The sequence below is a fragment of the Giraffa tippelskirchi genome, chromosome Y (genome assembly GCF_054371585.1).
Source record: "Giraffa tippelskirchi isolate mGirTip1 chromosome Y, T2T-mGirTip1v1.2.pri, whole genome shotgun sequence".
NCBI lineage: Eukaryota > Metazoa > Chordata > Mammalia > Artiodactyla > Giraffidae > Giraffa > Giraffa tippelskirchi.
Genome location: NC_137290.1, coordinates 17,738,862 through 17,761,369, shown reverse-complemented (window position 1 = coordinate 17,761,369; position 22,508 = coordinate 17,738,862). Strand labels below are relative to the sequence as shown.

General features: G+C 38.4%; 1 protein-coding gene across 1 annotated transcript; it reads right to left on the bottom strand.

The window, feature by feature from the left end:
• Positions 1-20,286: 20,286 nt before the first annotated feature.
• LOC145537559 (heat shock transcription factor, Y-linked-like) lies at positions 20,287-22,170 on the bottom strand. Its single transcript, XM_081568260.1, has 2 exons — positions 21,524-22,170; positions 20,287-21,092 (listed from the first exon to the last, which is right to left on the bottom strand). Exons 1-2 carry the CDS (start codon positions 22,034-22,036, stop codon positions 20,361-20,363), a joined length of 1,245 nt encoding a protein of 414 aa, XP_081424386.1. The 5' UTR covers positions 22,037-22,170; the 3' UTR covers positions 20,287-20,360.
• Positions 22,171-22,508: the final 338 nt, after the last annotated feature.

The following is a 22,508-nucleotide window of genomic DNA, read 5'->3' as shown; positions in this document are numbered from 1 at the left end:
TAAAGCAGAAATAGATGTTTGTCTGGAACTCTGTTGCTTTTTTGACGATCCAGCGCATGTTGGCAATTTGATCTCTGGTTCCTCTGCCTTTTCTAAAACCAGCCTGAACACCTGGAAGTTCACTGTTCACATATTGCTGAAGCCTGGCTTGGAGAATTTGAGCACTACTTTACTAGCATGTGAGATGAGTGCAATTGTACAGTAGTGTGAGCAATCTTTGGCATTGCCTTTCTTTGGGATTGGAACGAAAACTGAACTTTTCCAGTCCTGTGGCCACTGCTGTGTTTTCCAAGTTTGCTGGCATATTGAGTGTAGCACTTTCACAGCATCATCTTTCAGGATTTGAAATAGCTCAACTGGAATTCCATCACCTCCACTAGCTTTGTTCATAGTGATCTTTTCTAAGGCCCACTTGACTTCACATTCCAGGATGCCTGGCTCTAGGTGAGTGATCACATCATCGTGGTTATCTGGGTCGTGAAGATCTTTTTTGTACAGTTCTTCTGTGTATTCTTGCCACCTCTTCTTAATATGTTCTGCTTCTGTTAGGTCCATACAATTTCTGTCCTTTATTGAGCCCATCTTTGCATGAAATGTTCCCTTGGTATCTCTAATTTTCTTGATGCCATCTCTAGTTTTTCCCAATATGTTGTTTTCCTCTATTTCTTTGCATTGATCACGGAGGACGGCTTTCTTATCTCTCCTTGCTATTCTTTGGAATTACTTTATTTCATTTCTATGAACTACTATCTCCTATCTAAAAAATGAAAATGTATATATATATATATATATATACTATCTTTGAAAATGATTTTGGATCCATAAGTTTTACAATATTTAGAGGAGTCTAATCTCTATTATAGGTTTTTAATTTTGCTTGTTGAAATGTGTTAGGAATCTAATATTTGGAATCTATTTTCACTTAGGGATTTAACTCCTGAGTCGTCTGTCTCTCCTATTTTGACTTTTCCTTTTCTCCTCCTAGGCACCTACATCTCCCACGTCTATTTTTTCTTCTCTTCATGACTCTGAATCCCTTTGGCTCTTTCTGGGTGTGGAGAGCTGTTTAACAATTAAGCTTGGGGTTTGATCTTTTGTGCTGTGTGGATGTAGAATTCTTGATGTTAGTGTAACAGGGAACTGAAAGCTAAGATGAAGGTATCAATTCCAGAACTGTGTTCATCGTCAGACCCCTGTTACCAAGGAACATTAAGAGACAATCACACACCCAAAAGTATCCATGCCTACATGGAAACCAAAATAAATACACAAGCCAGCAAGTTCAATGCAAGAGATCCCACACCTAATCTCCAGGAAAGCAGGAACAGAACAATGAATATTAAAAACTGGGGGGCTTCCCTGGTGGCTCAGAGAATAAAGCATCTGCCTGCAATGCAGGAGACCTGGGTTTGATCCCCAAGTGGGGAAGATCCCCTGGAGAAGGAAATGGCAATCCATTCCAGTACTCTAAAAAACTGGGCTGTCCAAAGCCATACCAAACACAAAGAGAACCAAAACACATTATTGAACGTCTCATTGCAATCCAGAGAGAGGAGATACAGCTCCACTCACCAGAGCACAGACACGCATTTCCCAATTCATTAAATATTGACAAGTCACTGGGGCCAACCCCAAACACAGCAGCAGACTGCACAACAACGAGTAGCCAAAACCCTCCAGCCTGCAGAAAAGGGACCCTGACCACAGCAATCTAAGCAGAATGAAAGAATGAAAAATATGCAGAAGGTGAAGGTCCATGATAAAGCACCACCAAACCAAAAGAAACAAATAAAATAAATACATAAATAAATAAAAGAGAAGGAATTCTTCCTGAAAAAAAAAATCAGAATAATAATTGTAAGGATGACCTAAAATCTAGAAAAACAAGTGGAGTTGCCTGTAAATACACTGAACACATGGATTGAGAAGATCTAAGAATATTTAACAAGGATACAGAAGAAATAAAGTATCAATCAGTAATCATCAAAGGAAACAGAGATTAAAACAAATACTCTGCAGGGAATGACAGTAGAAGAACAGAGAGCAGAAAGGACTAGCTAGATGGAAGGTAGAATGGTAGAAATCAATGAAATAGAGTGGGAAAAATGAAAGCAGTGAGGGAAATCTCTGAGACTTCTGGAACAATGTTAAATGTCCCACCATTAGATTCAGAGCTGTCTGGATGGAGAACATCAAAACAAATAAGCAAGAAAGAAAAATAACTGCTTTGAGGAAATTTTTGAGATAAAATTTGAAAACCTCCCTTAGATGGGGGAAAGATATTTCTCTATGTCCCAATATCCCAGAATATCTAAAAGATGATATACTCAACGTGAAACAATCCACAAGGCATATTTATTAAACTAAGAAAAAGAAACACAAGAAGTAAACATCAAGGCCACAAGGGAAAATAAATAAATAACATACAGGTAGATTCACATAAGGATACCAGCTGCTCTTTCCTCTTCACACCAGGACAAAATAGTTTCACATACTTAAAGTGATGAAAGAGTCAAACCTAAATCTAATAAGGATGACATTCAGATATGAAGGATAAATCAACATTTGAACCAAAAGCTGTGAGAATTCATTACCACGAAACTGTTAAATCGGCCACTTACTTCATATATCATCAGGTTTGGAAAATTCATCATTGGCAACGAGTGTGGAATAGGTCAGTTTTAATTCCAATAACAAAGGACAATGCCAAAGTATGTTCAAACTACCATACAATTGTGCTTGTTTCATGTATTAGTAACATAATACTCAACATCCTCCAGCAGTACATGAACCAATAATTTGCAGATGTGCAACCTAGATTTGGAAAAGCTAGATGAACCAGACAAAAAAAATTCCAACATTCACTGGATCCTAGAGAAGGCAAGGAAATTTCAGGAAAAAAATTGCATCTGCCTCATTGACTGCACTAAAGCCATTGACTGTGGATCACAATGGACTGTGATTATTATCAGACCTTCTTAACATGAGAAATATGTACTTGGGTCAAGACACAAGAGCTTGAACCAGACATGGAACAATTGGCTAGTTCAAAACTGAGAAAGGAGTGTGCTTAAGCTTTAGATTCTGTTTATATGAAATATATATGCAGAGAATACTATACAAAATATCAGGCAGGATGGATCACAAACTGGAATCAAGGTAGCTGGCAGAAACCTCACCAATCTCAGATATAGACAGTACCACTCTAAAAAGAAAATTGAAGAGGGAGTAAACAGCCTCTTGAGTTTGAATGAGGAGGGTGAAATACCTTGCTGAAACTTCGACATTCAAAAAACTAAGATCACCGCATATTGTCCCATTACTACTTGGCAAAGAGAAGGGTGAAACCTGGAATCAGTGACAGACTTAATTTTCCTGGGCTCTAAAATCACTGTGAATGGTGACTGCAGTCATCAAATTAAAAGACACTTCCTTCTTGGAAGAAAAGCTATGTAAACCTAGATATTGCATTAAAAAGAAGAGACATTCACGTAACTAACAAAGTTCCCCACTTCATAAACCCCTATTGTTTATCCAGTAGTCATGTGCTGATGTGAGCGCTGGAGTGTAAAGAAGCCTGAGAGATGAAGAATTGATGCCTCCCAACTGTACTGCTGTAGAAGACCCTTAGGGGTCCCTTGAACTGCAAGCAGATGAAGCCAATCAATGTTAAGGGAGATTACCCCTGAGTATGCACTTGAAGGACTAATGATGAAGCTGAAACATCACCATTGTGGCCAACTGATGCAAAGAGCAAACTCACTGGAAAAGACCATGATGCTTGGAAAGACTGATGACAGGAGCAGAAGGGAGGAATAGAAGATGAGATGGTTGGACGGTATCAGCAATGCAATGGCCACATGTGTTTGAACAAACTCTGGGAGAGAGTGAAAGACAGGGAGGCCTTTTGTGCTACAGTCCATGGAGTCACAAAAGAGTTGGAGACAACATAGTGACTGAACAATGACAATCAAAGTCTCTAGAATTACTTCTTAAAATCACTCTAAAATATATTTAATTAAAGTAGTAACAAATAACCATTAATGTGGTATAATAGAAGATGGTGTAATTTTTTTTTAATATGACAACTATAGGCTCTGAAAGAGACAAATCTTAGAATTGAATACATTTTAAGAATGAGTTTGCAAGGAAAATTTTATCCAAGCAATAAACAATAAAGGGCCCTAGTGGCAATACTAATTGTAGACACATAGGTCTTTTAATTAAAAATGTTTTGAGACAAATGATATTAAACATGATTATACAATATTAATTATATATTTTGTCATATTACCTTTCATATTAATGATCCAATACAGCATATGCTCACCTCATCAAAGAGTTCCAGGTACCCGAATCAAACATTAAAAATGTTTGAATATTGTCTCAGCCTTTTGGCTATCATGAAGTGTAAAAATTGCAGATCTCTAGCCATAAGTATTTTTTTGAAATATTTTTGAACTGTGGTGTTGAAGAAGACTCTTGAGAGTCACTTGGACTACAACGAGATCCAATCAGTTCATCCTGAAGGAGATCAATCCTAGGTGTTCATTAGAAGGACAGATGTTGAAGCTGAAACTCCAATGATTTGACCACCTCATGCAAAGAGTTGATTCATTGGAAAAGTCCCTGACACTGGGAAGGATTGGGGGCAGGAGGAGAAGGGGATGACAGAGGATGAGATGGCTGCATGGCATCACTGACTCGATGGTCATGAGTTGGGTAAACTCCGGGAGTTGGTGATAGACAGGGAAGCCTGGCGTGTTGTGATTCATGGGGTCGCAAAGAGTTGGATACGACTGAGTGGCTGAACTGAACTGAACTGAGCATTTAGATTAGTCCAAAAATAAATATCTAAATAACAGTAGAAGAACATAAGACCACTGAGGGAAGAGAAAATCTAAATGACCATATAAACCAAGAGGACTTAACACACTGAGCAGATCATTCCTTCTAACAAGAACAGAAGAATACACAACCCTCCCATGTTCAATTAGAATATTCTCCAGAATATTTTCGAGAATAGGTTTTACCTTAAGCCTTAAAATAGTCCTTAATAATTTAAATCATACAAAATATGTTTTCTGACATCCAATAAATGTAAATTGAAATCAGTAATGGGAAAAAAGTTGGAAATTGTATTGTGTGGAAAATTAAACCACATATCCCTAAGGGACCAAAGTTTGAAAGAATAAGTCACAGGGCAAATTAGAAAATACACTGTGGTGAATGAAAATGAAAACGCAACGTACCCACATCATCAGACACAACAGATATATATACACATTAAAATGGAAGCTCTGCAAACCTGAGAAGAAGCTAATATCTGCCTCCTACAGAAACTGGGGGGGGGGGGAATCAAAACTCACAGCAAGGAGAAAGAGGAAAACAATGAAGCCTAGTATGGGAATAAAATTATATACATATTTCAAAAACAGAGAAAAATCAACAAAAACAAAATAAATAAAATTGGAAGATATTAGGTAAACTGAGCAAACAAAATGAGAGAAGATCCAGTTATTGAAATGAGAATGAAAAAGATCCCATTGCAATGTAATCATACTAAATAAAGACAATTGTTAGGTAATATGGACACATATTTATGCCAGAAGAAGACTTAAGTTATGTGAAACAGTCGAATGGCTAAAAGAACAGAGTGATTAAAACAATTTTTAAAAACTGAAAATTCTGAATAGATTCATTAAATGGAGGTTGAATTCGAAATCATTAACCATAAATAAACATTTAGAATCAGATAATTTTTGATGTCTTATACTGATTAATTTTCTGAGCATGTCAATAACAATGTATGAAAGGCAGAAGTGTCCTATATATATTAGCAATCAGTGACAGTGATATTCATGCGCTAAGTTCCTACGCTCCTGTCTGACTCTCTTCGGCGCACAGCCTATCGCACATGGGTATCCCTCAATCCATCGGATTCTCGTGGTGCGTACACAAGAGTGGGTTTCCATGCCTTCCTCCAGAACATCTTCCCAAGCCAGGGATTGAAGCTGTGCCTCTTATGACTTCTGCATTAGAAGCTAGGTTGTTTATCACTAGTGACAACTGGAAAATAATTAGTGATAAATATATTATATATATATATATATATATACATATGTATATACATACATACACATACATACTTATGTATATACACATATATAAATACAAACACACACACATATATATATACATATATCTATATTCATATGCATATATATCTATATACATATATATATGTATTCTTAAGGTATAGGTATATACTTTTGCTGTTATAGGTATCAATGTATATTTCACTGTAAGTATTTACTACAGGTATGAACTTTTGCTGAATCCAATGATCTGGTATGTTGTGGTTTCTCTTTCATTTATCTCAGATTATTTTTCTAATTTCCCTTGTGACTCAGGCATTGACTCAACCATTCCTTAGAAATGCCTTCTAAAATATTCCACAAATGACACATTTGCAAAAATGTATGCCATTTTTGAGCTTTAGCTCCATGTCTTGGTAGTCAGAGAATATAGGTGGTACAATTTAAAATTTAATTGTTTTATGCCTTAATATTAAAGCTATGCTTGAGAATATTCTAGAGAATATTCAGATATACATAGATATATAACTACGTGTATACATACATATATATTTATCTATATATAGATATAGATATATACACGCACATATGAGTAGAGATGCATATATGCATAGTATACGTAAACATGTCTATGCGTATACATCAGTGAAGATATATATATATACACATATCTTTATATATATAAACATATGTGTTTGGAAAGCACCACAAACCTCCCCTGTTTACTCTTCCTTGATCGGGAAGAGTTTCTAGCCATGTTCTTGAAATTTTGATTTCCCTTTCTCTTTCCTATCTCGTTGGGACTTGCATTAACCTGTATTAACTCTTTTCTCATTATATTAAGGCCACTTTAGGTCCTGTTGAGGTAAAAGCCCACAGTCAGCTTGTCTTGGGGTATATGAATCTACTACAAACAGTAACATTTTCTGAGGGTGTAGAGAGTAGAGCACACTGTGAACTAAGTATGCTGTCAGCCTTATCAGTAACCAAAGGATGTTGCAGTCATCAAGTCATAAGCCATTGCAGCCATCCCTGAATGTGAGCCCTGAGAGGACTCTGGATGAAGTCAGGCCGCCCATCATCAAGCCTTCAATTACCACAGCTGCCACCAATTGTGCTGCCAGAAGTGACTCTGACACAGAAAAGAACAGGACACTGGCCCTAGTTATAGTGCCTATTGAAGAAATTATCTCAAGAAGCCCAGATTCCTGCATCTTGCCATAGGTAGAATCATGCTAAACCCATTAACTTGAGATGTCCAGTTTTCTTTAATTAACCACAATATATGAACATGCTGCCTCCATGATCATTGTGAAACTTTTATACACCCTGGCACTTCCATTCCCTCTTCAGAATGGTCTTTCAGAAATACTTGAGAAGTTGCTCGTCAGGAGTAAATCCTCCTCAGGACTAAAGCCTAGATGAATAAAACAAAATTCTCAAATTTTAGGCTGTGCATTTTTCCCAGTCAGTCACACAGATTCCAGGATTTAAAAAAGAAGTGATCCTTGTACAGCATTTCAAACTTTCAAACTACATTTATAATTTCCTACTTAGGATAGTTCTGAATGTCAAAGGTTTACTATTGTGTACTAAAACATGAAGGAATTTGTGTTTCTATAAATTGTTGACATCATTTGGTAACCGCTCTTTCCTTTGAGAAACATTGCCAATCAAATGAAGTGAGGAACACTTATGTCTAGAGTCTGAGTTTATTCTGGCTAGGTTAGCTCTAAATTGTTAAGTTTTTGCTTTATGTTTTGTCTATACATACGAAAGCAGTCTTTGGTGCAGATTTTACTTGACATATGCACTGGTACACATTATACTTGACTTATGCACTGTGATGCATTTCTTGCTACTTGCCCAAGTTGGCCAAGGACTGACATCCATTTTCCAATTTAAGAAACAAGTTGAAATTGGAGTGTGATTGCTTTACAATGTCTGGTACTTTCTGCTGTAAAACAATGTAAATCATCTATCAGTATATATGCATGAGCCTCCCTTTTGAGAAGCCCTCCCACCTGCTCTTAAGCCTCCTCTCCTACTCCACAATCCACTTCCCTAGGGCACCCCAGAGTCCTGAGGAGGAGCCTCTCACTGGCTAACTACTTCATACTTGGTATTATACATATGCCTGGGCATCTTGCTCGATCCATTCCACTATCTCCTTCCACTTCTGTGTCCAAGTCTGTTCTTTACCTCTGCATTTCTTTTCCCACCCTTCAAACAGATTCTTCAGAACCAGTTTTCTAGATTCCACATATATGCATTAATCTACAATATTGGACTTCCTCTTTCTGAATTACTTCACTCTGTATAATAGGCTCTAGATCCATCCATATCTCTAGAAATAATCCATTGTTTTTTTTTTCCTTTTTGTGCACGAGAAAGTTTCCATCCTGAGCATGTGCCATAACTTCTTTATCCATTCTTCAGTAAATGGACACCCAGATTGCTTACATAACTTGTCTACTGTAAATGGTATTGAAATGGATACTGGGATACACCTTTTTTCTTCAAAGGTGGTTTCATTTGGGTATATGTCTAATAATGTGATTTGGGGGTCATATGGTAGTTTTATTGCTAGTTTTCTAAAGAACTTTCATACTCTGCGGTATCATGTCAGTATTTATTTACATTCCTAACAACGCTGTGAAGGGTTCCCTTTCTTCCACATCATATCCTTCATTTATTGTTTTAAGATTTATATTTGTGTGTGTGTGTGTTTGTGTATATACTTGTTAATTTATAATATAATTATTTTTATGTAACATCTATATTATGAATGTATAGTATAGTGTAAACACATATTTGTTAATTTATGAATATGGATATGAATGCATACACACACACACACATTTACTTCTTCATTTGTTTACATCAGGGTTTAATTGCTGCATGTGGAATCTAATTTCCTGACCAGGGATCAAACATGGAACCCTTGATTTAGGATCATGGTGTCTTAGCTTCTGGACCACTACCAAGTACCCTGTTGTCGATTTTATAATGATCACCATGCTCGATGGTGTGATATGACACTTCATTGTAGTTTTGATCTGTGTGCCTTTATTATGTTGAGGTAATTTTTGCTATGCTCAGTTTCGGGAGAGTTTTTTATCACACATGATTTTTGAATTTCATCCAAGATTTTTCAGCATCTATTGAGGTGATCATATGGTTTTAATCCTTCAATTTGTTATGGTGTATCTGATGGACTGATACGCAGATCCTGGAGGATATTTGCATATTGGGGAAAACCTCACTTAATTAAGCTGTTGGATACTTTTAATGTGCTGTTGGATTCTTCTTGGGAGTATTTTGTTGAGGATGTTTGCATCTATGTTCAACTGTGTGATAGTGGCCTATAATTTTCCTTTTCTGTGTTACCTCTGGGTCTTCTATCAGGGTGATGCTGTACTCGTAGGAAGAGTTTGTGCATTTTCCTACCACTGTAGTATTTTGGAAGAGTTTTAGAAGTGTATGTGTTAACATTTCTCTTAATGGTTCATAAAATTTATCTGTGACACCATCTGGACCTTGAGTTTGTTAACTGGAAAATTTTTTATAACAGTTTCAATATTAGAGCTTGTAATGCTGTGTTCATATTTTATGTTTCATCTTACTTGAGTTCCGAAGAATTAGTCTGTGGCTTCCAGATTCTACATTTTATTGGCTTAAACTTGTTTGTTGTAGTCTCTTATGATCCTTTGATGTTTCTGTGGTATCGGTTATAATGTCTCCTTTCTCATGTCTAACTTTATTGATTAGAGTGTTCTCCCTTTTTTTGTTGATGAGTCTGGCTCATGATTTATGTATTTTCTTTATGCTCTCCAAGAGCTCCCTTTTAGCATTATTGATCTTTGCTATTGTTTATATTTTTTCTCTTGTTTTCCTGTTCTAGTCTCAGTGACTTTTTTTTTTTCCCCAAAACTAATTTGGGTTTTCTGTTTCTTCTTCTTTCTCTAATTGTCTCAGTTGTACTGTTAGGTTGATTACTTGAGACATTCCTTTATTATAATATTTACTCTTTTAGTGTTTTATCCTGTTTCATAGGTTTTATGCAATCGCATTTTTATTGTCATTTGTTTCTATGAATATATATATATATATATATTTTTTTTTTCTGTCTGATTTTTCGTGTATTTCTTGGCCATGAAGAGGTATATGCACGAGACTGAATGTATTCAGGTGTTTGTTTGTTTGTTTGTTTTGTCTTTGTTATTTATATTTTTGTTTGTTTCTTTTTGTTTTGTCCCCACCACACACCATGACTGACATTCAAATCGTAACATATATTGCAGTAAAAAAAAAAAAAAAAGCTTGATAACATTTTGATTAACTTAAATTTGCCAAGGCCTGATTTGTGATCCGGTTTCTGATTTATCCGGACATATTTCATTTGCCCTTGAAAAGGAACTGCCTTCTGCTGGTTTTTCGAAGAAATCTACTTAAGTTTCAGTTGAATTGCCAGGTCTGTTGTGTTATTTAAAGTCTGTTTTTCTTTTAATACTTCGTTTTTAATTTGGAAGATAATTATTTTCCAATGTTGTTCTGGCTTCTGCTGTACAAAGGCATGGATGAGCCTACAGCACACATACAGCAGTTATTGTGCTATCATTCACATACCCTTCTTAAATGTTTCTTGCATGATTTACATTTATTTTCTGAGATGTTTGATCATCTTTACTATCGTTCCTCTCAATTCTTTTTCAGTGACAATTCCTATTTCCTCTTTAATTATGTCTCATGTGTTTTAACATTGTTTCTTTGCCTGCAACGTACTTGACTTTCTTCACATTTGTTTATCTTACTATGTTAATGGTCTTTTCTTCCCAGGGTGCAGGGTTGCAGTTCTTGCTTCCAAATGCAGCCTGACTGGATAAGTTTGGTGCAGTGGTTTCTGTGTCCTTGGAGGGGGAGGGACTGGCAACTATATTCTCTGGCATCTATATTCCACAGCTGACACTTCTCTCTCTCACGGTGGTATCTTTTGCAGGTATGTACGGGTTTAGTCTGACTTTAGGCAGTCCATCTGTGGATGATATGGCTTGTGTTTCTGTTCTGCTTTTTTGTGTGGCATGAGGCATCAGCTCTGGATAATATAGCCTTTTGAGTGGAATTGGTTCTTAGTTTGCGATAGAAGCCTTCATAGACACTCTCACCAATTAATATTCGCTGGAACCAGGAATTCTCTGGTACTCTATGGTCTTCGATATGGTGCTGAAACTCTAGAAGAACAGGCCCAACTTCTGGTCAGAGAACCAAGATCACATAGTAAAAGATTAGACAGAGGAAACAAAGGAAGTCAGACAAATTGTAAGAAACCAAAATCAAAGAAAAAAATAATAATAACAAAAAAAGAAAATAACACAAGCAAAAATCACAATAGGGAAGAACACAGAACCAATAATACAACTAAGCGAATAACTTGCAAGACATAAAACAACACTAGAGCAGAGTGCCACGTAAAAAATAAAGAAAGAAATCTGACAAAAATGACAAGAGCTTTCCCACAGAACAACAGAAAATCACAGTTAACATAGAAATATATACCTATTAAAACAAACATGACAAGAAACGACATCAACAAAAGGCACAGAAAGCAGGAAAACAAAGTACAGGTTATGTACATACAAAAAATAAATATATGCATTAGTATACTGTATTGTTGTTTTTCTTTCTAGCTTACTTCACTGTGTATAATGGGCTCCAGTTTCACCCATCTCAGTAGAACCGATTCAAATGTATTCAGGAAAACAAAGTACATGTTATATACATACAAAAAATAAATATATGCATCAGTATACTGTATTGTTGTTTTCCTTTCTGGCTTCCTTCACTCTGTATAATGGGCTCCAGTTTCATCCATCTCAGTAGAACCGATTCAAATGTATTTTTTTTAATGGCTGGGTAATATTCCATTGTGTATATGTACCACAGCTGCCTTATCCATTCGTCTGCTGATGGACATCTAGGTTGCTTCCATGTCCTGGCTATTGTAAACAGTGCTGTGATGAACATTGGGGTACACGCGTCTCTTTCAATTCTGGTTTCCTCGGTGTATATGCCCAGCAGTGGGATTGCTGGGTCATATGGCAGTTCTATTCCCAGTTTTTTAAGGAATCTCCACACTGTTCTCCATAGTGGCTGTACTAGTTTGCATTCCCACCAACAGTGTAAGAGGGTTCCCTTTTCTCCACACCCTCTCCAGCATTTATTGCTTGTAGACTTTTGGATAGCAGCCATTCTGACTGGTGTGAAATGATATGGAATTTGAAAGATGGTAACGATAACCCTATATGCGAGACAGAATAAGAGACACAGATGCATAGAACAATTTTATGGACTCTGAGGGAGAAGGCGAGGGTGGGATGTTCTGGGAGAATAGCATTGAAACATGTATATTATCATATGTGAAACAGAACACCATTCCACGTTCGATGCATGAGACAAGGGCTCAGGGCCAGGGCAATGGGATGACCCAGAGGCATGGGATGGGGAGGGAGGCGGGTGGGCGGTCCAGGAAGGGGAACACATGTAAACCCATGGCTGATTCATGTCAATGTATGGCAAAAACTATTACAATATTGTAAAGTAATTAGCCCCCAACTAAAATAAATAAATTTATTAAAACAATAAAAAAAAATATGTGATGTAAACAATCTTAAAACAGTAAATAATCAAGAATAATGAGAAAGCCTACAAGTGAGAAAACGAGTGAACCAGCCACACAGCGTAGCAAAACATGGTCAGTATAATGAATGTTATTAGAGTCCCTGCTGTCAGTGTTCTGGTCCTGAACACGAGCCACAGCACAGCTACACCTCTTGAGAAAGTGTGCCCAAACGAGGGCAGAAATAACTTTGGATCTTCAGTAGGGACAGGTCAGACTCTAATCTGGGATAACTCCTATTTGCTTTTAGTGCTGCCAGAGCCTGAATATTTTCATTCATTGGAAATCTATTGTCCCTTTTGTATGCCATAGACAAAGAGTCTGCAACCACAGGCAGAAAATTTATGGCCCTACTGGGATCGTTTTCTAGCCTGTGGTGGCAGAAGCATGAGTGTTAGTTCTAGCTAGTTGTTTTCTATTGCCTGATAGTAGGTCTCAGCTTGTGGGAAAGGGTGGGGGTGGGGAGGGGGAGGATTCAATGGTGTTACCTCCTCTGTGTGACTGAACCCTAAGGTCCCACTTCTCTGTCAGTTTGGGATTTTTCAAAAAGCATTCCTTCCTATGCACTTTGACATCCCAGATCCATCACTCCATCTCTACGTAGTCAAACGCAGTTCACTCCCAGGTTGGCTTTCTAACCCCACGTTTCATCTTCCAGGCCCTATGAACACTGGTTGACCTGCATAGCCGTTTGGGACATGTAGGACCACACCACACATTCTCTGTTTGATTCTCACTCTAGACAAGCTATATTTCATCAGCTTCTTCACCTTGCTTCCTTTCAGTCAAAAGTAATTTAAGTTTACTGAGGTGACTTACCTGAATCCTCAGTCTATCCCCTGCTTCTCCATCTCCCACCACAAGACACAGGTTTGGTTCTATTCCTCTCATCCTCCTTCTCCCATCTTCCTTCCATTCTTCCCAGTTATGTCTTGTTCCCATATAGTTGAGCAAGGTCTTCTGCTAATATTCATTGGATGCGCTCGGGGAACTGTTGCCTTTATAGAAGTATTATTTGTGATGCCCCCATGAAGAGAGTTGCTCTCAACGTCTTCTTATTATCTGCCCAATCAGAACTTCTGATTTTCTTTCTAGGCAGGCTCTGCAATTCATTTATGCATGCCAGTAAAGCAACAAACTTTAGTTGATGTGAATTTATCTGTTTAATGGGAGCTTTCGTGCATACACACATAACTGGTACAACATTGACTTCGAACATGCAGATAAGCCGAGTTATTTTTCCTGAAATTTCTGCTAATGAGGAATTGTCATCAGTTTGAGGAAACATAGTTCCTTTGCAGATAAAAGATGATACAGATATTGGGCTCAAAAAGTCCGTTCCTGAAAATATCTAGCTATTTGTCAAATTGTCCCGACATTTTCCCGGAGCACAGATTCCTTATTTCTGCTCTGGAAACTTAACTGTTTCAAGTGGGTGTCAAAGGTCAGAGATGGGCATGGTCATAATTTAATACTAACTTTCCAGGCAAGCGTACTGGTGTGGGTTCCCATTTCCTTCTGCAGGAGATCTTCGTGACCCAGGGAGTGAACACAGGTCTCCAGATTGCAGGCAGTTGCTTTGCCAACTGAGCCACCAGGAGAGCCCACAAGAAGATGGCAAGTGCCCAGGAATGTAACAGTTGGTAGATGATAGCTTGAAAAATGGAGAAGGCAATGGCATCTCACTCCAATACTCTTGCCTGGAAAATCCCATGGGCGTAGGAGCCTGGTAGGCTTCAGTCCATGGGGTCGTGAAGAGTCGGACACAACTGGGTGACTTCACTTTCGATTTTCACTTAAATGTATTGGAGCAGGAAATGGCAACCCACTCCAGTGTTCTTGCCTGCAGAATCCCAGGGACGGAGGAGCCCGGTACGCTGCCGTCTCTGGCGTCGCACAGGGTCGGACACGACTGAAGCGACTTAGCAGCAGTAGCAGCAACAACTTGAAACAGAGAGAGAGCGAGCAGGCAGGTGTAGTTAGTCATTTAATCTTAATAGGTAAACCTTAATTGGAGTCTGGATCATAGAAAAAACAAGGGTGTTTCATAAAGTCATTTACATCTCCTTTATTGTCTCTGTTAATGGCTTAGACTGCATGTGAAAGTGAGGTCATTCATTTGTGTCTGACTCTTTGCGACCCCATGGACTGTAGCCTACCATTTCTTTCTCCAGGGGATCTTCCAGACCCGGCGATCGAACTTGGGCCTCCCCCATTGCAGGCAGATGCTTTACCATCTGAATCACAGGGGAAGCCCTTAGACTGTGTGGGTCACAACAAACTGTGGAAAATTCTTAAAGAGATAAGAATATAAGACCACCATACCTGTTTCCTGGGAAAGGTGCACGCAGGTCAAGTAACAACAGTTGGAACTGGAGAAGGAACAACGGACTGGTACAAAATAGGGAAGGAAATACATCGAGGCTATATATTGTCACCCAGCTTATTTGACTTCTGTGCAGAGTATACCATGGACAATAACTTGCTGAAAGAATTTGAAGCTGGAAACAGAATTACTGTGAGAAGTGTGAATAACCTTAGTTATAAGATGACAACACACAAATGGCTGAAAAACACTAGGGACTAAAGAGCCTTCTGATGAGGTGACAGGAAAAGCTGGATTAAAACTCAATCTAAACACAAACCAACGAACACTAAAAATAAGACCATGGAATGTGGTCCAAACATTTTGAGATCTAGCAATAGGATACAATTGACTCAGTGACAGGTTTCACTTTCTTGACCTCTGATAACACTGCGGGGAGTGACTTCAGCCACGAAACGAAAAGGCACTTGCCACTTGGATGAAAAGCTACAACCAGTCTAGACACCATGTTAATAAGCTGAGTGATTACTGAAAAAGATCCGAATGGGCAAAGTTGATTTTCAGGAGTAACGTATGGCGGAATGAGCAGGACCCCAGGAACTGAGTGCCAAAATATCGATGCTTTGCAGTAGTGGGTCTGGAGAAGATGTGTGAGAGTTCCGTTGCGAGCATGGAGTTCAAACTAGCCAAGCATGAAGGAGTTCAACTCAGACTATTCACGGAAGTTCTGACGCTGACCATGAAGAGCCAATATATTGACCATCTAGGGCCTAGAGTGAAATCACTGGGAAGAAACTGATGCTGGGAAAGATTGAGGGAAGGACGAGAAGGGAATGCCAGAGGGTGAGATGGCTGCAAAGCATCACTGACTCAAAAGTCATGGGTTTGAGTAAACTGGTGATTTGAAAGGCAGGGGAACCCAGGGTTCTTGCTGTACATGGAGTCACAAAGAGTCAGACAAGACTGAGTGGCTGAAGAACATCAACAAATTGGTATTGGCAGTGCTTGGGAGACTTTGTCATTATACATGGGATGAAAAGTGAGACTGAGGACAATTAGAAAGAACACAACTCTTGTCGGTTTCCTTGTTTTCCACCCTCAAAATATTCCTCTCACAACATCTCTTGAGAGCTTTCAGAGAAGGAGAATCCCTGGGGAGTCATGTGGTATCCTGAGATGGAAACCGTACCCTATATGCCACTTGGATCTACAACCTTGGTCTTAGGCAGAAGCAGGCATTGTCTCTAAATATGTGCTAGAGCTGCCCATCTTCTGATGGGTTAACAGTTATGGTTTGTGATCTTAAGAATGGGATGAGAGGTAAACAAACTTACAGTTCTCAATCCAACTCTGTAATCCTGGGAGAAGCATCTTTGACTTGTGTATCCTAGTCGCCCTTAGGAATGCTTACAAGCGGTTACATTACTGAGCAGGGATGTAGGCAGGAAACTGGATCCATTTTGACTTTACCGCTGGCCTTCTCTGTGAATAGACCATTCCTCTTGTCTTCAGATGAAGGTTGAGCATTGTGGAAGTGTGTGAATGCATGTGAAATCCCCATAAAACTGAAGACAGGGAGTACACAGTTTTCCTATTTGAGTCAGATCTCAAAGACGTTTAGCTTTACAGATCCGCACTATCAATGCATCTCAAATATTCATAAAATTCTCATGTGATGATTGTCACACAGATTTGAGACCAGAAGACCTGTATAGTCAGCTGCTTAGTAGTGTGGTGGGGCTTGGACATTTCAGGTATTATGTAAGAAGAATGTCAGCCATGTTATAACTTCCTTTTATTTTAACTGTCTATCACATCCACTTGGGAAGGGGGAAGGGGACTTCCACCATGTGGGAAGAGAATTCCAGGTTTCGTCCTTAGTTTCATTTGATGCCTAAGAGTGTTCATTACTGGTGAGTGTGCAGCCTCCTATAGGAAGGTCGTATCCTATTACAGGAAGGCCTGGTTGAAACTGCAGGCCTCTACATGGCCTTCTTGAGTACTGCCGTATTAGAGGGTGGGTGTTTTGTTATTGCCAGACATCATAGATACCTAAGGTCCCACGCATCTTTTGCTGGGTTGATTGGGAGAGTACCATAGTTTTTAACTATGTTTGGGCGGAGGAGCTTGGTTATTATTGAAATGCTTTCAACCTTTGACGCATCCGTTTGTCTTGCACTTTGAAAGGAGAAAGAAGAGTTTTGAATGGGCAGTTTAATTTGTGCCTGGCTGTATTTTTGAATGAACTATTTCTTCAGCTGAAATTTCTAACATAAAAGTCCAAAAGAGAGCCCAGACATACACTCACAAACACATTCTTAATCTGATGCACACACACACAAGCACAGTCACGATCTTGTATGCTTAAACACAATTACAAAAAGAAAAGAAAACCCAAGGACTCACTGGAGGACACCTATGAACTTCCCAAAGTTTCTCTGATACTTGTCTCTAGGCTTAATTTTGGAAATCATTTTCTACTTGAATGATATGTCTCTAGCGACATTTTAAATCAGAATGCTTTAAAAGATATACCTTTGTTGTGCATTCCATGGGATCTTAAAGTACTTTGCATGTAAGACTATTCTGTGATTTGCTAAAATGAAAATAATTTGTAGGGTAACAATAGTGAAGTCATATTGAGCTATTTAGGCCCTGCAGTTACACATTTGCTTGTTCCATTATAAGCACCCAATTTCATCCTCTGATCTTCTCCCATCAATTTTTCTACTTCTTGTCTCAATCTTCTGTGTTTAACTCACTGCGTTAACTCACTTGAATTTTTGTTCTCACTTTTACTATTTTAGGCACAAATTATAAAATAAATAAGTACGGGAAAGAACACTGAACTCATGTATAATATTTCCCTACTGTATTGAGATACTTTCTCTATAAGCTTTTGAGAATTAAAGGTACTGATATGTTAAAGCCATATGGGAATTGATGACCAAGGTAATGCATCATGTAACCAGGCTTCCCGTGGTAGGACAATTGAGGTACAATTTAATACTATGTTTTCAGGAGGGAACAAAAACAGTAGCTTTCCCACATAATATATTGCATGTCCTTATCCATGCCTTTTCCAAGTTACCACAGAGCACTAAGGGAATTAATCCTATTCTTTTTGAGAAGGACCTGCCCCTCAAAGCAGAACAGGAAAAGAAGATCAAAGGGAGTGAGCAGGAATAATCAGTACACGGCAATGAAATAGAAGATGTGATTGCTTTTAAGGTGCTATTTCTCAAAGCATGCAAATTTGGCTCCATAGTAAGATGCCTGAAATCGAAAACCAGACCATTGGACTTTGCGCTTGAAAGGATAACTAAGGACACCGATTTCAATAACTCTTACAATTGCTGCAAAATGCTTACCTCTCTAAAGTATAGTGTTCTCAGCCAAATTTAATGAAAGTTTTCAGTGAAAGAAAAAGCGTGTGCTGTTTGGACACCTCCCTTATCTACACAAATAGCCCACAGCTTTCACTCTGCATTAGCCCCAAACATGAGAACGGTGAACTTAACTTGGTGTTGTCCTATGTGGGTTACCATACCAAAACAGGGCCATGACTTGATATTGCCACCACTGTCTAAAGAAATGGCCACAAAGTGGAGATTGCCAAGATTTCTAGGTAGTGTTCATGACAGTCTGGGGGGTCCAACTGGCAGACACTCTGCTCATCTTCTTTCATTGTGAACTATGTGAAGGATCAGCCATTGATTTTGATCCCTCCTTACTCCATGACTTTTCTAGAGAATTAAAATGAATGATTCTTTTTTGTTTGTTTGTTTTTTTCATAAATATCTCTATAACTACTACTGAATTTTAGGGAACTGGGGCCTGAAACAACATGACTAGTATGGGTTCTTATAGACTGTAAACTTCATGAGAGCAGCAATCATTTTATAATTTGAATTCCCACATTTGACATTCATGGACATATAAGATATATATTTATCAACCGGGAAAAGATTCTCAGTAAGTAGGAAAGGTCAATTATGATAATAGTGCAGGTTATAGGATGTTGTTGAGTAATGTATATAGCATTCGATTCGTGATTACATTTCCTTGTTGATAATTCAGTAAGTACACGTTTTAGCTGATGTGAAAGATACACAAAGAAAAGAGGGTAGACCCAAAACACATTGAAGACCTGATATCCATGCTCACCTTGGTAGGAGGGCGAACAGAGGTTCCTTCCAACCCCAAGAAAGAGTTGAGGCAAAGTTGTGAGAAGGGGCTTAGCACATCTGAAAGCAGTGTGTGTGATTGTAGCTCCAGAAGGACGGTGTAAGAGAATGGTACTGAAACTACTACGGAAAACAAATATCATGTCTTCAAAGAACTTGTTAACCATCCTGAGGTGCTGCAATCACCAGAGGAATTTATTTTGTCTCTGAGGGAACAGATAAGCAAAATCTAAATATGCATTAGGAAATATAGGGTGGAATCATGGTGGCAGGGAATAAAGGTACGCCTTAAGGAGAGCAGAGCTAAAATGACCCTATACAGTACCACTTGTAAAATACCTATCTTGTGCTGGCCATGGTCCAGTCACTGATTATGTCCTGTAATCGTTGGTATCACAGTGATGGTATAACGGTTCTCCTAATTTTGGACATGCTACAATATTTATATTTTCAAGTATGAAATGAATTTCTAGAATGAAGACAATCTCCTGTCTAATGTCTTAAGACTCTGCTGCTGCTAAGTCACTTCAGTTGTGTGCAACTCTGTGTGACCCTATGGACAGCAGCCCACCAGGAGCCCCTTTCCACGGAATTCTCCAGGCAAGAATACTGGAGCGGGGCACCATTTCCTTCTCTATCTTAAGACTCTACCGATACGTAATAGAATATCATGTAACTGTGAACGCACTAAGGTTCGTACTGTGTAGGTGCACTTGTTTTGATTTTATTTGTATGTGTTCCTTCACCCGTACCATCCTCATTTAGACACCCATTCATTTCAGCAGGGATGATTTCCCAAATCACTTTACATCCATTACCTCTTTTCCCTTTGTTCTCATTTTCTTGCTTAGAAACAATAGGCTAGGTGCCATTTACCTAGGATGCCTAACGGATGTTTTCTTGAACTGAAGAGTTTATAAAAGAGTGCAGAGAAATAGCCAGACATTGAAATAAAGCCTTAATTTACTCTTCATTGTTTCAAAATAGAAAACAAAACTGTGCAGAGGAACGTGTAACTTTATTGTTCAAATACAAGAATTGTGGGTATTTGTTGACATCTCCCAACGTAAATTTTAATCTTCATTAGGTTCCATAAGCTGATACTTATTTGATAGGTCAGTTTTAATTAGCATGGTTTTCACATAAGGAATATCGTTGATGAATTGACTTGAAAGAGAGGAGGTGGGTGTATAAGCGATCGTTGGCACTGGGGACCTTGAGTTGCCTCTCTGTTGCTGGTTAGGAAGAGGACTGTCATGGGCTGACATATCGCTATACCTGTCTGGAAATGTAGAAGGCTCCACCATCAGTCCAAAAGAACTGCTCCATAATGGAGATACGATGTGGTTCTGAGGAGTAGATGTAGCGGTAGTAGCAAAGTCCTCAACGTGGCCATTTGCTTGAGTGTAGGTGCTATGGAAGTGCCAATTAAAAATGCTCAACTGGTTTAAAACAGCAGGTTGATCTACCACGTTCTGTTCTCTTTGTCTAACTGATATTGATGGGGAAGGAAAGTCACGCGGAAGTAGGGCGCTTGTTTTAGGGACTATCTGGCTGGTATAAGTCTTTTGTGGGAAAGGCACACTTAAACTGGTGGAAGCTGAAAATGGACTCTCTCCACTAGTTTGAGCATGAAAACCAGAGTTACGATCATCTGTGTTGACCCTTGCTTTAACATGCTTCTTCTCGTAATCTGGAACTAGTGAAGATTTCGGAAACACATTGCTAATCCCAACTCTTCTTTTCATTCTTCCTGAAAGTTGGGGATAGTCTCTTTTGAAATTTGGATTATGGTAGATCTGTAACTAAAATCAAAGGATACAATTATTTAGTTTTTTATAAACTAAGGTAAAACTGACAAGCAAAGTTAAACTATAAAAGTGTATTCTTTTAATGATGCCAATTAAATAGAATCAAAGACAACACCTCCATTAGTAGTTTTAACACCTTACATGTTAAAAATAAGTATGCTCCTCAACTAAAAAATATGTTGTATATATACAGTAAATACCACTTAAAGTAGCTTGAGGACATGTATCTGATTTCAAGTTGCTAGGAGAGTGTATTAAGTATCAAATATTTTAACCTCCAGCTGTTCTCAACTTCAAAAAATAAAACGTGTTCAACAGTTTGCTATCTCAATTTTAAATTCGGTTTTTGCTACATATGTGAACATGCTTTCTAAGTCACATGATTTAATCTTACATATTGACAGTAAGTGGAAATTTTGGATTACCTTGCTCAAAACAGAGACATTGTTTTCTTCTTCCAGAAAGTCAGGGAGTGAAGCAGATCTTTGAAAAGTTTGTCGCTTTTTACTAAACCCATAAAGTTTAAGCTGGCTAACTAAACTTTTCATACTATCAGTTTCAAATATTCTGAAAGGGGCCTTTCTTTCCAAGACTTCTTTCTTGAAGAGTTCTTCGTTGATCACTATAGAAGTGCCACTCTCATCCCACCAAATAGATTCAAACTGATCACTTTCAACTATAGTCCAGAGTTTTTGTGGAAAAGTGAGGGAAAGAAAATCATTCAACTCATTTCTTTCAGAGACAGAAAATGTGTAGTGTGGCCTTTTTATCCCAGCTTCCTTAGACAAAGCCTGGAAAGCATATTCTTCAATCATAGATCTCAAAACTGAGTCCCCAGTAAGTGTGTAATCACACGAAGACGATCCAATGGAGGTTTTGGAACCACTTGATACATCTTTACGAGGCACATCTTGAATTTCTGAAGGAATGTGTGCCATCTCAGAGAGATCTTTCTTCAGATACTTTTCTCATTTGTCTGACTTTACACACTCCAACTTCAAATGCTGCTTGGCTGGCGTACAGAGATAAACTCTCAAGACCATCAGCATGGTTCTCAAAGTCAAAAAGCTGTGACATCACAAAGTCACTGGTCTCCTAGCAATTGAAGAGTAGCGCTGACATCATAAAGTCACTGGTCTTCTAGCAATTGAAGGGCAATGTTCAACCAGTGTTTACTTCTACATCAACTTAAAATAAAGGCTGCTTGCATAAACAGTAACCAAAAACATGAAACCTGCAAAATGTCATTGCTAAAGAATTTTTACACAGAAAAATCACATCAATAAGTCTACTTGGTTCCTGAAATAAAAGTGATTGATCACCCTTCTATACACATATTCTTAACATTCAGGACTGTTACCAAACCAAACATGGGTCTGCTCACTTCTATGCAATGAAGTCAATCAACTG

Excerpts from the sequence above, each read along its gene's own strand:
- LOC145537559 (XM_081568260.1), bottom strand. The coding sequence starts at position 22,036 with ATGGCACACATTCCTTCAGAAATTCAAGATGTGCCTCGTAAAGATGTA. Across the intron at positions 21,093-21,523 it reads ATGTCTCTGTTTTGAGCAAG|TTACAGATCTACCATAATCC; the intron begins GTAATCCAAAAT and ends CTTTGATTTTAG.